A 14,008-nucleotide genomic window follows, 5' to 3' on the forward strand; every position below is an offset into this window, starting at 1 on the left:
GTCACCCTACAGGTGGTAACACTTCCTGATTGACAACAAACTCATACTCCAAGGGCATATGTAGCTCAGCGGATGTAAGGTGTGCCTTGTTCTCTTGCCACGCGTGGGGTTAGGTGAAATGATATTCACACTTACGAAATGTCCGCTTCCATTCGGCTGATGCGGCCCGGAGGGATACGGTTGTGAAAACTACTTCAAAGTACAACATTAAAAAATTGGGACAGCATTCGCTGTGAACAATCACCGCTAAACCATCGCCCGAGTAGCTGTGAACCTCACAACCTCCGAGCTACAGTATGCCCCTTGGAGTAAGTCCTTGTTGTCCACCCACGAAATGCTACCAAGTGTAGTGTTGTTGACTCAAGAGTGAATTGGAAAGTGAATGGATTATTTCCGTCTTATAGTAACCCACTTATCAATGGACTTGTTCGGTTACAAGGTATGAGAGAATCCATATAACGTTATGCTCCTCTATGAAATCGTGAGCTCATCCAACGATGGCCCGTAGACGTCCATGTCTGTCAACACCCCAACCATACCAGCGGCAAACTCTACACGTAACCGACTAACCACCGCACATGTCTAAATTTGCCCAATGTATCATTCAGCATGCCTAAATTAACTCCGTACCTGTCGCCACGTTGTGATTCTTGAATGATCCGAGACGGAAGAAGCATCCGTTGGTGGGTCCGAGTGTTCTTGGTCTGTGTGATCCTTCACACGTTACTCTATGTGGCCCACGTCAACCAAATCCTCGGCTGAGTCGACCCGAAGCAAATTGTAGCCGAGGGCTTCCATCCCCTCGTCCTTTACGCCAAGTACAACGTCGCGTCGTGGATCAGTCAAGCGGTATCGTATGGCGAAATGTATGTTTTGCACCCCAATACGGTTCGTCGGATGGGGTCGTACCGGTGCCTCCAGTTTCAGTACATGGGGACGGGGGAATGCCCGAGCAACGTCAACGGGGTCGTGGCGCCGTTCACGACTCCAAAACGCACCGAGCGATGCGACACCAAAATTTCCACAAGTCTGTACGGTGTGCCAGGGCACTGCCAAGTGCAAAGTGACGTCACAGGCGATGTGATTTCGACCATGCACATGGGGTGCTGCCGGTTCACGTTGCGCCAGTTCTCGTGCGCAGGGGCGCCCAGTATGCTTCGTACGGATGGGACTCGTTGCAATACCGCCACTTACCGCTACCGATGTCCCCACCAGTAGTTAGCAAGGACGACGTGGTTGAGATGACAACGGTCGCCTACTCGTCGGAACACGAACGGCCTAGCCACCCTACACCCCCCTTGGCACCAACAACCCTATTTCCCAACGACGTGACGCCCGATCCAACGAGAAGTCGCTTGCGGCAAAACGTTACTACTAGCAGCGACGTGCAAACTAATGACGGCAGCGAGGCCAAACCAAGATTGAACAGTGGGTTCTGAGGCATTGCCTTGGTGGTGCACCCCAGAGTCCTCGCATCTACGTACGCCAGCATCCGATGGCTCCGGCAAGACTTGAACTACTCGTTGCCCATTGAAGTGCGGTACAAGACCAGACAAAATGGCTGGGACAAACCCCCTACTTCTCCTTACTGCTCTGGTCGCTCGATTCCAAGTTCGCCCTCGCGTGATCGACCATCCGCTGGCCACTCGGTTGTAGGACTACTCTTGTAGGACTACTGGAAGCCAGACAATACTTGCTTCGGTATTGACGGGTACAGCATGTTATGGGACCTCATGGGCATCGATTTTGTCGACATGTTTGAACAAGAGTCTGGGCAGCTGGTTAGTCAAACAAACTCGCGAGTGAGAAAGCACTACACGTGCTCATATTTTACTCGTTTCATCCTCCATAGTAAAGCTACACCTATTACCGTCAATCAACTATTCTACTATATATGCTCCTTAGTAACTTATGTGTGTGTGTGACATTCTCACCGACTTTGTGTACGACGACAAGGATCTGTACCGCCTCGCGTGGCTCAAAGCCGCCGTACCGTTTCACATGATCGAGCGATCTCCGGGGTGTCTTGGCTGTCGCCTGCGTCCGATTCGTGGTGGCGGTGGGTTTTGCGGCAAGACCATGGTGCAATACGCCCCCACGGCAGCCCCCTCTTTTTTCATCGCAACACTGAAGAGATGACTGGTGCGTTGGCGAAAGTAGTTCGTGGGAGTTCCTCCAAGAGTTTCAAAACAAGTATTGTCCTTCTCACGCAAATTTGGACTGTTCAGTCCAAAAGTGAAACCGTTTTTGAATGACCTTGGCAACATATCTTGTATTCACTATAGTCCAGTGAGTTCAATCTGAAACGGGGGGGTGTAGAAAAGGTATTGATTGGCTGAACAATTCAGAAATCTTGTAAAGGAGTGGTTTAGAATGGATTGGCTAGTTTATTCTCAAATCGATTGGCCAAGGCGACTACTCCAAAAATTACGAACCGACTTGACAATACAATGACATTTCTTCAGGCCAAGCAGAATGTACGTAGGGACGTGCATCTTGCCAACTACAAACCGGTGTCGTATGTGCTGGGGGACTTGGGTTGCTTTGGCCATTCCTATGCCTTGGTGGACATGTACACGGAAACAAAGATCAGTCAGACGGTCGCATCGCATGACGGAGGCCATGTTGCTGGTATACGCCGGCGAAGGTATGCGAATACAACACCTCCAAAGTATTCATGCACTTCAACATCGTCATCGTGATGAAAAATTACTATTGTTAACGTTAGGGTGTCCACAAGACCAGCATCACGATCCGTTCGAAGATGCAGTGGGCAGTCGATTGAACAGCTTGCCACAGCATCAAAGTACCAAACGCAGCACCTTGTTCCCACCTACGCTGTGATGAACAAAGACGCGAGTCTCGACGTTATAAAATAGCCTGGGTTGGTCTGTGGGCAATAATATAATACTCGTAGTGAACTAAATTTACTGTATGAACTTGACCTTTTCTTACAGTATCTAACGCGACGTTTCGGTTTGACCAATCACATTCTCGGGAAAACCAAATCATTGAAATTGGTTCCGACTTATGGAGTACGATTTTTGAAACCAACTTCAAGTTTCCATCATATTACTTCGAAGTTATTTTGTCCAAACCTTGTTCCAGTACATTGTAGACAGATGGGGCTTGCCGGGCGGCGGGTGCGCGTGCTCTTGGCTTGTGTGGCTTTGCAGTCGATGCTGTATATGGTCTACGTGAACCTACTCCTAAGCCGCATCGACGCGAAACAAGCCGTGGTGGATGCCTACCATCACGCCATCCAGCACGACGAGTACGCGGTCGTGTGGTCCATCGCCCAGTTTGTGCAGCGAATTCTGTACCCCAAGACCACGCGCCGAGACGGGACGTTTCGATGTCTCAAGTTTCAGCACACAGGGGAGTGTCCAAGCAGCTACGTCAGCAACGTCGTCACCTTGTTCCACACTCCTAGCAGCACCGAGCGATGCGACACCAACATCTCCACTGGGTTGCATGGAGTGTCGGGGTACTTCGAAGTGCAGAGCGACATTACAGGCGACGTGATCTCGACCATGCACATGGCGTGCTCTCGGTTTACGAATCGCGACTTTTCATGCGATGTGGGCGCCCAGTATGCATCGTATGGCTGGGACTCGCTGCAATACCGCCATGAGCCACTCGCGTTGGAAGCGGGAGTGTCTATTTCTACTTCTTCCAGCATTAACCATTCACCGCTGCCAGTCCTGTCAAACTCTCCACAACAAAGCTCGAGCTCGGCAGCGTTATTCGCGCTACATTCGGGCAATCACTTGCGCCAACGCAACGACCACGTCTCGACGAATTCACCACCGAATCAACCTTTGCTTGGGTCCCGAGGTATTGTGTTTGTGGTGCACCCTGGCATCCTTGCCACCGCCTTTGCCAGCATCCGACGGCTCTGGCAAGACCTCAACTGCTCGTTGCCCATTGAAGTGTGGTACAGACCAGACGAAATGGAAGGGACAAACCCCCTGCTTACTGCTCTGGTCGCTCAATTCCAAGTCCACCCTCGTGTGATCGACCATCCGCTGGCCACTCGGTTCTTCACCAAGCCGTACGCGCTCTATTACAGCGCCTTTGACAACGTCCTGCTCCTTGACAGCGACAACTTCGCCATTCGGAACCCCGAGTTCCTTTTTGACGAGCCAACATTTGTAGCCACTGGCGCCCTCTTTTGGCCGGTTAGTAGCTGTATTTTCCGTCTACTTTCCTGGAAAGCTACACTGTTCCTGGTACTCATTTGCTGTGTAAATTTGTAGGACTATTGGAAGCCAGGCAACTCGCTGTTTGGCCTGAACGGCTTTAGCTCGTTATGGGACCTCACGGGCATCGATTTTGTCGACATGTTTGAACAAGAGTCTGGGCAGTTGCTAGTCAACAAACGGGCAAGCGAGAAGGCGTTAGACGTGCTCATGTTTTACTCGTTTCACACACCTCGGTACGACGGCCTCGTTTATTCGATAGCCATATTCATATGACGACTGGATTCGTTGATCCGTCGCATCGCAATATAGCCTTGTCACGGACTTGGGGTTGGTGCATGGCGACAAGGACCTGTACCGGCTCGCGTGGCTCAAATCGGAATTGCCGTTTCATATGATCGAACGACCTCCTGGAAGTCTTGGCCGCCGACTGCGTTCACGTGGAGGTAGTGGTGGTGAGTTGTTCTGTGGCAACACCATGGTGCAGTACGCTCCCGACGGTAGCCCCCTCTTTTTCCACCGCAACACGGAAAAGATGACGGGGTGTGGGGGCGATAGTCTTTCGTGGGAGTCCCTCCAAGAGTTCCGATACAAGTACAATATATCATGCTGTTGTCGGTTGTTCGCCAGGCTAAGAAAATACATGTAGGGACGTACATGTGTCGAAGTACAGGCCCACGGCGTATCAAGTGGGCGAGTCGAAATGTTTTGGCCACCCAGAACCGTTGGTCAGCGCGTACACGGAGGTTAGTCGGTCGTCATACATCACGATTGAAGCCACGCTGTTGAAATATGCCCGCGAAGGCATGCGGATACAGCACCCCGAAGGTATCACGTCAGCAACAACACGTACTACTAGTATGTGCTTTGACTTGACGAGAAACCTTAGGGTGTCCAACTTTGTGATGATTCAGTCAAGAAGCAACAAGGGGACAAGGCAAGGATGTACGACGACGGATCTATGAGTCCCGTTAAGCCGTGTAGCAAATGTGCTAGCATTGAACAGGGTTGGGTGATTGGTAATATTAACGCGTGTCGTTTGCACAAAGTTGCATACCTCTACTACACCATTTTGCAGTTAAGTTGGACGAATGCCCGATATATTTGGCCGTGCGCCCGATATATTTGGTGGTGTGCCCGATATAATTGGCCATGTGCCCGTTTAATTTGGCAATCTGGTCTAGCCCACGATATGCATAGTAGCTTACACTTTCGTCGATCTCTTGGAGGATCTGTTGCTCATGGAAACTCGGAGCCGTCGCTTCTTGTATTCCTGAATGGATGCAATCGCTTCGTGAAATGAAATTGAAAGGTTTGATTTGAGTGGGTTCAATGTTGAAGTACGTACATAATCGTACATTCATTGTACTGTATATAAATGTATTGTTTCGTACGGTATTCAAATTGTGGCCACTTTTCGAGTTGCAAAATCATGTTTGGTCGAATCCTCCTGCGCACCAGCACCCCGTCGCGACTTGCGGCACCCCTGCGGTCCTTTGCGAAGAAAGCCAAAGGTGCACCCAACATGTTGTCGCCGTATTCACCCCTCTTGTGTCTGGCTCCTTAGGTGGCAAAGCGACAGAGCCCGCGGCGGCCACGGAAGCGCTTGGCGACGTCGCTAAGAAAACGCACGACGAGGTGAAAAAGAACATGCGCGGTGCCGTGGCCAACTACATCAAAGTTCTGTCGGCCATGCGTCCAGGCCAAGCCGACGCAGGCATCTTCGACTCGCTCATGGTGTCGGCATACGGCCAAATGGCGTCGCTGACTGAGTTGGCCCAAGTGTCGGTTGTGGGACCTACCGAGCTCGCCGTCACGATCTATGACCCGTCGGTACGTCGGATGCGTGCCGGTCAATTCTGCTGGCGTGACATGGAGTGTCATGTAGCTCCTGACTGACATCCGGACGGGCATCGAAGGCCTAAACCCGTCGTTCTCGGTGCAACCGAGCGGTGCGACTCTTTCCGTGCGCTTTCCAAAGTATGTGTCCATCGTCACCATCATATGCGAATTTCTGAGTGGCGGTAGAATGACCAAGGAAACCCGCGACGAATTGGTGAAAGCAGCCAAGAAACAAGCGGAATCGGCGCGTCAACATGTGCGCCGCGTCCGTCAAGACGGGATGAACGAGATCAAGAAGCTCAAGGACTCCATTTCCGAAGACGACGTCAAGGTCGAACAGGACAAGGTACCTCAACCACAAGCGAACGAACGGTCGATATTGATATCTTTGGGGGTGTAGATTCAAAAGCTCACGGACGACCACATTGCCGAGATCACGCGACTGCTGGCGTCCAAGGAGCGAGCGTTGGCGGTGATTTAATCAACAACCGCCACCACCTTTCCTGACTCTTAACGAGAAAGATACAAGATATATTGTGCTTTTTAGTGAAATTTCGTGTTGTGGCATGGTTTCTCGTTGAAATTTAAATCGATTTGATTGGCTACTTCAGGTAAGCTCAAAATTATTAACCAATCAAAGCCTATTTCTCAATGAAATTCAACCAATCAGATCGATTGTGGATCGGGTTGGTCGGCGCGATTCGATTGCACCCCCTCCCCTAATTTGTATCAAATCGACAATATTGTGAAACTTAGTATTTGCGTGGTGATTTCGAATCTTGAATCAACTTGTGATTGGCGGAACGTATTTAGCAAGAACCAATCAGATCCATTCAAAATTCCTGTAACCAATAGCGTCGCTTCGTGATTCGAGTAGATTGCACTTATCAAACGTCTTGAATAAAGTATGCACCATAGTGAAGCGGCGACTTTTCAACTTGCGAGTACCTGTATTCTTTACAGTATGTCAAGCGTAATACTAATGTCAAACTGTATTACGACCGTACATGGGTTCGTCCCCACATTACAAAATCGACCATTGGTTGCGTACTTTGACGGCTGCTTGGCGCACGGTCCGCTTGCGGTCGTCCAGCGCCGCCAGCAGTCCCTTGATCACGCGCTCCTTGTGCGGATGAATGAGCTCGTACTTGATCTTGGCGAGGCTGGCCAGACACCCCAGCGCGCGCAGCCGGTCTTTTACGGCATGGCTATTATACAAACATACATTTCCAACATGAATGTTTGTTGATAAACGACCAAACACGCACCAGTGCTGGCTTTGCCACAGCAGACCAGGGAACAATTGGTTCAGGTACCCGTACACGAGTTGGGGGTCGTGCTGAAAGCACATCTACATGACCAGATCAACACTACCGCGTATATATATATATGTATGCATGCAACTACAATACAACGAGAAGGACAACCGGACCTCAAACGTCACAAGCGCGGGATGTCCGAGCAAGGCGGCGTACGGCGGCTCCTTCAAGTTTAACGCATCCACGACCAACGGCACGATGTCGAGGACATGGGGCAGCAGGATCGCGTGCGGGGTGTGGGCCACGACCAAGAGCGTCACCACACGCTTCTCCATGTTTTCTTTGGTCGTCAGGAGCGGAAACAGCAGCGAAAACGTGCGCTGGCGGTGGACCGGCTACAAAAAAAAGTTGACGACAGTGACCATCACATGCTGCACGAGTCCGACGTACGCTGATCAGGGCGTGGCTGGCCGCGGTGAGAACGTCAGTCCAATCATCGAGCACGAGCTCAAACCCGTGGGCGACGTGGAGCTTGAGCTCTTCGGACGAGAGCAACGACCACAGAAACGTAAACACGACGGGGACGGTCGTCGCGTGGGCGCGGAGGACGATGGCTTTGGTCGCGTGCAAGTACACTTGCAGCGCCGCGAGCCGACGAGGGAGCGGGTACCCGGCGTCGACAACCACCGACGCCACAGGCGGCGGCAAGTTGCCGCCATCACTGGAAGAAGATGTCGTGGATGTGACGACATGGGAAAGGTACTGGTGCAGCAGCGCATCGTCCGGCATGGCATTGAGCAAAGCCGCGATGGATTTCAACGCGCACGTCGTGGCTGGATGTGGCGGTGGGCTAGCGGTCAAAGGAGTAGCGACGGCGGTGTGGGGGGGAAGAAGTAGAGGACGTTGGGCGAGCTCAAATAGTAGAGGTAACAGCGTGGGGAGGGCGGGGGCGATGGTGGCCAAGGCGGCCCCGGCAGAGTAGAGCACCGCTCCCAACAGAGGCATCAACTGGAGCGACACCGCGGTAGCTTGGGGTTGCAGCGGGGACACTTCCATCTACGTACACATTCCTCAAATGTCATACACGATATCAAATATATACTGTGCTTTTCAGTCAAATTTTTCTATTTTGGGGGTTTGATGAAATCGCCAACTAATTGAGCCAACGAGTATGATTGGCTACAAAGAATGAAGGTTTCAATTTTATTGGCTAAAAAGATTGCTTGTAGGACTGCAGTCACAAAATACCTCATCAACTTGTTAGTTCTATATGAAAATTTTCGACGGTCCGGCGATTCTTCGGCGGTTCATTCAACCAACCGCCGGAGGAAATTTTGAGTAGCACACACAATATATATATATATATATGAATAATTCGATTTCGTGGACACACACGTACGGTCAAAAAGAGAGAGAGCACATATTGCAACAGCGTTTCTTGGGCTTGGATCGATCCGTGTTGCATGACGACTCCGAGAATCACGGCCGTGGGCGGCACCAACGTGACGGTGACCGCATCATCGTCGTGGTTGAGCAACGCGTGGCCATTCAATTCGAGTTGCTGGCGAACGTGATGCACCACCGTGTCCACGAGCAGCTGCACCACTGACGTTGTCGCAGTTGTCGGTAACACACACGCATCGATGCATGCCACATTCAACTGGTTTAATCGCACGATATTCGCCACGGCCGAGGCAATATCTTTGGTCTGGGGATGCAATTGCAGCAGGGGTTGGTTTGGGTTGATTCCGAGCCCCAGTTGACACAACGGCAGCACCAGCGCCATGAAAATCGACGGTTCCGTCGACAGCTCCGCCAGCACAGCCAACACATCCTTGAGCACGTCAGTAGCAGATCTCCCCAAGGCAGGGGATGCCTACAGAACCAGTCGTGGGCATGCCACGCATATATATATATTGTTGTGTGTATGCTTAACTGGGGCAACATCCAAATGTATAGATGAATCGGCAGAAGTATTAGCCAATCAGATTGAAGGAAACTATCATCGAATTAGTGTGTGTGTGTGACTTCACAATTCGTGTGCTACCAATATCACCACAGGACATCACCTTCTTAGATAAAAAATTCAGTACAAAAAATCGATCGAAATATAATTGATGACAAGAGTCCAAATTTTGGGTAAAAACAACAATATTTCATAGAGGTTTGAAGAAGCTGCGACGTTGTTGTTGTTTCTACCTCGGGGGACGCGACGACGTGCATGAGAGGCGGTAAACTTCTTTCTCGGACGTGGTGCGCCAGTACGGCCGACTTGTTGGCGGTGGCTTTGAGCGCCGCCGTGGCTTCCGCGCGCACGTCGGCCGCTGCGTGCGTGAGGACGACAGTCGTCCACAGGTCCACCAGACTGTGCACCGAGTCGTCTTGGAGGAGCGGGGAAGGCGGTCGAAGCACGAGTTTAGCCAGGCCTTGGAGGCACAGCCGTTGCGGGCGCGAACTGCTGGCGACGTGGGCGGAGGCAAAGTGGAAGCTCTGCACGAGGGCAGCTTGGATCGGTTGCACGTGGGGGAGGACGGGGGGCGTGACGTGGTCGACGTCGACGTCGATGCAGTCCAAGAGCCCGACGAGGCACGCCAGCGCCGCTTCCAGCTGCGACGACGTCGAGCAGCATGAGGACGTGGGAAGTGCCGCCGCCGCCGCCGATACGCGACTGAGCAGAAACGGCAAACTCGACTCGAGCACGTACGTGAGCCCGGCCGCCGACTGCGCAGCGACCCCCGTGAGGACTGTGGCTGCCCGCAGACTCACCATCGAGTCCATCGCTTGGTCTTGCATGTCCCGAAGGGCAGTTTGCACCACATGCACGACAAATTTGGACCACGCCAGCGCCTGCATGCCCGGGAGCGAGCTCGGTGGCGACACTGCCTTGGCGATGGCGCGGAGGGTGGCGGTGGCGGCGGCAATCACCGCCTGGTTGTCCCCGTGCAGAATGGAGCGGTACACGGTGGTCGCGACGGGAGTGAATTGGGTGAGGAGGCGGTTCAGCGGGTACCTTGTGCAGCAGAACGCGAGCGTGTCCAGCATGTCGACTGTCATGTCCGTGACGGTGGTGCGGCTCAGCTTGTCGAGCACCATCGGCACCACATGCTTGGCCATGGAATCGTGCGCGATAAACACGGAGCGCAGCGCGGCCACGAGCTGCGCGGACGTGATGCCGTACGGATCGTTTGGCGGCGGCTTGAACGTGATGGGGAAGTAGCACGACGTGACGTGGAAGAAGAGCCGAATGAGGTCGGCGTCGACGTTGCTGGGGAACGCCGTCAGCAACGCGCTGGCCAACTGCAAACATAGCAGCAAGTTGCGCGGATCCTTTTCGCCGTCCATGGCCGCGAGAAAGCCTTCCATGAGCACGCGGGCACCATGAGTGTCGACGACATTCAACTCGAGGACGATGTTCATGAGCTGGAAGCATTGCTTCCGCATGGCTTGGCCCAACGTAGGGATGGGCGACGGCAGCGAGAACAAAGATTCGAGGAGTAACAGGATGTCGGCGGCGGGAACGGCCGCAGCATGGAACGACAGCAGTGCCGACAGTGCTTTCAAGCAAGGTCCAAGGCTTGGAGTGTCCGCGAGGCGCTCAACGAAGAACACAAGCAAAAGATGTGTGGTGTCAGCAGCGAGCTTGAGTTCTGGCAGCCGCGTGAGTACTTCGGCCAAGAGCAGCGTGGCGCGCGACCGCCGTTTGTCCTGGACGTGCGTCAACTGCGGGCCAAGCAACGTGATCAGGTCTTGGATGGACGTATTGCGGTGGATCTGCATCACGACGTTGTTCAAGTGCGTGGTGTGCTGGGACTCTCCATTCTCGGGGTCCACGAAGCCTTCGACGGCCGGCTGCAGCGGCGCGTCCAGGCTGAACATGATCAAGCAAAGAATGTGGTGGTCTCCAAGGCAATGCACCGCGGTTTCATTGGCTATATTATAGCCAATCTGAATGTTTGATATAGTAATATTATAGCGAACCAACGTCGCCTATTTAAAGTGCTTTGATTGGGTATACTGTACTCGAGTATTTCATCAAAGTCTGTCTAACTCGAATTACGCAATACGGTACCGTACTGCAGTAGTACTACGTACCATTGGTAGCATCATGAGCTTCTCATTAAGTTTTGGCGTGCCGATAACGTTGAGTGGTGACAGTTAGGTCTTGGAATGATCTGACTGGTGCTTAGGGTCTGTTCCAAGTAGATATTTTTAGCAAATGAAAAAGTGGTTCCAAGTGCTAGTTTCTTACTTCTACTTTTTTACCTCTTTTTCTGCGATTTTTTACGCAACTCACTTTACCAAAAATAGAAAAAGACGTCAAGGACGCCTTTTTCTAACTGTAAATCGTGAAAAAAGAAGAGGTATATCTATTTTGATTGGCTCATGCTATTTCTGAAAACTACTGAGTGGGAGGTTAAAGGTCCCAACTGCCTTCGGGTATTATATACGGATTAGAGTCACATACAAAAATCAAGATACATCTCAGCGGTATTTTACATGGGCGCTTGGAAATTTGGCCATAGGGCTAGGTTAAATATCTATTTCTGGACCAAATTCATCACCAAATTTGAATCTGAGACGTAGAATTTCTTCACCACATTAAGATCTGTCGAGTCTACGTCTCAATTTGCTGAAATTTTGAGTAATGAATATGACAATGAAGTCAATAATTTTTGTGAAAAGTTGGTAGTTTATAGATGGCGTGCACCATACCGGTACTGTACAGTCCGCCACCGTCGCAACTCTGCGATGCCCATTATCATTGCATTCATCAAATAAATATCATTTTCAGTGATTATGATTGGTTCATGACATTGTAGAAGCAGTGCTCCTTGATTTCGTGTTTTTCACACACAAAATGGAAATCCAAAATATTACCTTACAGTGTTACAAATTTTATCCCTGAGAACAAATTTGGAAGTGGCAAAAAGGGGAAATGTTCTGACTACTAGTAACGGTAGCGTTATTGTTTTTTTGCGTTATACATTGTACAGTACTACTCTAGGAACAAACTGCACGGGGGCAGTATTCAAGCCAAGTTGCATTTGTGCAGTTACGCAGTGAAATGCCAAAAGTGCAATATCACCTCGTTCAGGTGATTGCAAGTGCCAAGGGATTCATTCACTGGCATCCTACCTGTTTTGACGACGTATTAACCGTGGACCTCTCCCATCCGGATACAATACTAGGGACTCCGTCCTACCCCCGATGAGTACATATGTCCTTAACTATTGGTAACCACTGATATGCACTTCATCCCCCCTAGAGGTGAGATGGTCAGAGTACAGTGCATTTGTACGACGTCTCCCAAAATACGGGGGGTCCTATACGTATACTACGTAGGTTCGCAATTCAGCATCATTTGCTAAGCTATTTAGCCCACTACATCCGCCTCTTATGTTTCAAGGCGAACAGAGTAATACTCGGCGAGGAATGAGTGTCCCATTTGCGTAATTTGCATCTTTGGCTTATTCTAACGATTTGTCGAAAATTGAAGTATTTCTAAAGCCATAAGTAATTTGACGGTTCGCCCAACCTACGGTATACTAAGTCCCATATAAACACTGAAAAACAACAGTGGTATTGATTTAAATTGAGGGAGTTGTCATGTGGGCGCTCATCAAATAGGTTCAACCGGCTATCCCATGTCCCTGCCCCGAATATACACAGAACGGAAACGAGGGCAAGTGAGTACGAAGCACACCTCCATCTCATGCCGATGGGATCCGAACGAGGACACGCTAGGAATGCTCTTCTCTTCACGACGCTTGTGAATATGGCGAGTGCCGCCGTGTCCTATGCAGAATCACCGACAGCAACACCGCCGATGAGGCAGTACGTTCACGATTTCCCGCTTGTCAGATTCACGCACTTCAACCCGACACAAGAACAGGATGCCCCCGCTGATCATCCTTCGACAGGAATTGTTGACAACGTATCACCGACAGCAACACCGCCGACGAGGCAGTACACTCATGATTTCCCGCTTGTCAGACTCACGCACTTCAACCCGACACAAGAACAGGATGCCCCCGCTGATCATCCTTCGACAGGAATTGTTGACAACGTCATCGTCGCCCCTTCGACTGCATCCCCCTCACCGCCACTCCCCACGAATGCCGCAAATACCACGATCACACTGCCTCCAGTGACCCCCCTTCCGACACGCATCAACACGACGACAGTTAACCCAACTGTCACCACTCCATCGCCAACTACACCACCGCAACCATCATCTAGTACGCCATCGTCAACTACGAACGAACCTACGCGCACCCCACCTCCCTCCCCCATTACGACCAATGTTCCATTCCCAACACAACCATCGAGTGTACCTCCGATCCCGGCAACGCCTACGAACTCAACATCGAAACCACTTCCCACTACAAGCTCACGCACCACTACGACACAACCTGAACCCAAAGGAGCCACCAAAACAGTTCCTAGACAACCCAACACCACAACAACAGAACAGCTTGCCACTCCTACCTCGACACGGCCTGCACCAAACTTCACCACAACAACCACAGCTCCACCTGCTACACCACAACCCACTGCACCAAACACCACAACCACAGTGCAGCCTACCACTCCTTCACCTACAGCCACCTCAAACGTCACCACTACTTCACGGCCTCCTGCTCCTGAACCCAGTGGTTCTAACGCCACCACGGTACCACCGGCTACCCCTTCGCCAACGACTAC

General features: G+C 51.4%; 4 protein-coding genes across 5 annotated transcripts; 3 read left to right on the top strand and 1 right to left on the bottom strand.

The window, feature by feature from the left end:
* Nucleotides 1-897: 897 nt before the first annotated feature.
* H257_09673 (hypothetical protein) lies at nt 898-2,844 on the top strand (the record flags this gene model as incomplete). Its single annotated transcript, XM_009835968.1, has 6 exons — nt 898-1,159; nt 1,441-1,535; nt 1,671-1,781; nt 1,957-2,082; nt 2,466-2,631; nt 2,729-2,844. 6 exons carry the CDS (start codon nt 898-900, stop codon nt 2,842-2,844), a joined length of 876 nt encoding a protein of 291 aa, XP_009834270.1.
* A 213-nt stretch (nt 2,845-3,057) lies between these two features.
* H257_09674 lies at nt 3,058-5,264 on the top strand. 2 transcript variants are annotated; one of them, XM_009835969.1, is made up of 5 exons: nt 3,058-4,181; nt 4,260-4,438; nt 4,515-4,796; nt 4,852-5,030; nt 5,092-5,264. In XM_009835969.1, exons 1-5 carry the CDS (start codon nt 3,123-3,125, stop codon nt 5,106-5,108), a joined length of 1,716 nt encoding a protein of 571 aa, XP_009834271.1. In that variant the 5' UTR covers nt 3,058-3,122; the 3' UTR covers nt 5,109-5,264. The 2 variants fall into 2 exon arrangements, with proteins under 2 accessions (XP_009834271.1, XP_009834272.1); XM_009835970.1 differs by having other exon boundaries at nt 4,260-4,796.
* A 361-nt stretch (nt 5,265-5,625) lies between these two features.
* On the top strand, nt 5,626-6,654 carry H257_09675 (ribosome recycling factor). Its single transcript, XM_009835971.1, has 5 exons — nt 5,626-5,716; nt 5,770-6,035; nt 6,091-6,182; nt 6,231-6,390; nt 6,445-6,654. Exons 1-5 carry the CDS (start codon nt 5,635-5,637, stop codon nt 6,523-6,525), a joined length of 681 nt encoding a protein of 226 aa, XP_009834273.1. The 5' UTR covers nt 5,626-5,634; the 3' UTR covers nt 6,526-6,654.
* Nucleotides 6,655-6,983: 329 nt separating this feature from the next.
* On the bottom strand, nt 6,984-11,191 carry H257_09676 (hypothetical protein). The gene is made up of 6 exons (XM_009835972.1): nt 9,503-11,191; nt 8,703-9,179; nt 7,754-8,359; nt 7,477-7,698; nt 7,313-7,395; nt 6,984-7,252 (listed from the first exon to the last, which is right to left on the bottom strand). Exons 1-6 carry the CDS (start codon nt 11,177-11,179, stop codon nt 7,069-7,071), a joined length of 3,249 nt encoding a protein of 1,082 aa, XP_009834274.1. The 5' UTR covers nt 11,180-11,191; the 3' UTR covers nt 6,984-7,068.
* Between the last annotated feature and the right edge of the window lie 2,817 nt (nt 11,192-14,008).

This window comes from Aphanomyces astaci, assembly GCF_000520075.1.
Source record: "Aphanomyces astaci strain APO3 unplaced genomic scaffold supercont1.24, whole genome shotgun sequence".
In the NCBI taxonomy this organism is placed as follows: domain Eukaryota; phylum Oomycota; class Saprolegniomycetes; order Saprolegniales; family Verrucalvaceae; genus Aphanomyces; species Aphanomyces astaci.

Bases quoted from the DNA above. Each gene is read 5' to 3' on its own strand.
- H257_09674 (XM_009835969.1), top strand. From the start codon at position 3,123: ATGGGGCTTGCCGGGCGGCGGGTGCGCGTGCTCTTGGCTTGTGTGGCT. The intron at 4,182-4,259 runs GTTAGTAGCTGT...GTAAATTTGTAG, and splicing joins CTGGCGCCCTCTTTTGGCCG to GACTATTGGAAGCCAGGCAA. The intron at 4,797-4,851 runs GTACAATATATC...AAATACATGTAG, and splicing joins CTCCAAGAGTTCCGATACAA to GGACGTACATGTGTCGAAGT.
- H257_09675 (XM_009835971.1), top strand. From the start codon at position 5,635: ATGTTTGGTCGAATCCTCCTGCGCACCAGCACCCCGTCGCGACTTGCG. The intron at 5,717-5,769 runs GTGCACCCAACA...CTGGCTCCTTAG, and splicing joins CTTTGCGAAGAAAGCCAAAG to GTGGCAAAGCGACAGAGCCC. The intron at 6,036-6,090 runs GTACGTCGGATG...AGTGTCATGTAG, and splicing joins TCACGATCTATGACCCGTCG to CTCCTGACTGACATCCGGAC.
- H257_09676 (XM_009835972.1), bottom strand. From the start codon at position 11,179: ATGTTCAGCCTGGACGCGCCGCTGCAGCCGGCCGTCGAAGGCTTCGTG. The intron at 7,396-7,476 runs GTCCGGTTGTCC...CTGGTCATGTAG, and splicing joins CCGCGCTTGTGACGTTTGAG to ATGTGCTTTCAGCACGACCC. The intron at 7,253-7,312 runs GTGCGTGTTTGG...TTTGTATAATAG, and splicing joins CTGTGGCAAAGCCAGCACTG to CCATGCCGTAAAAGACCGGC.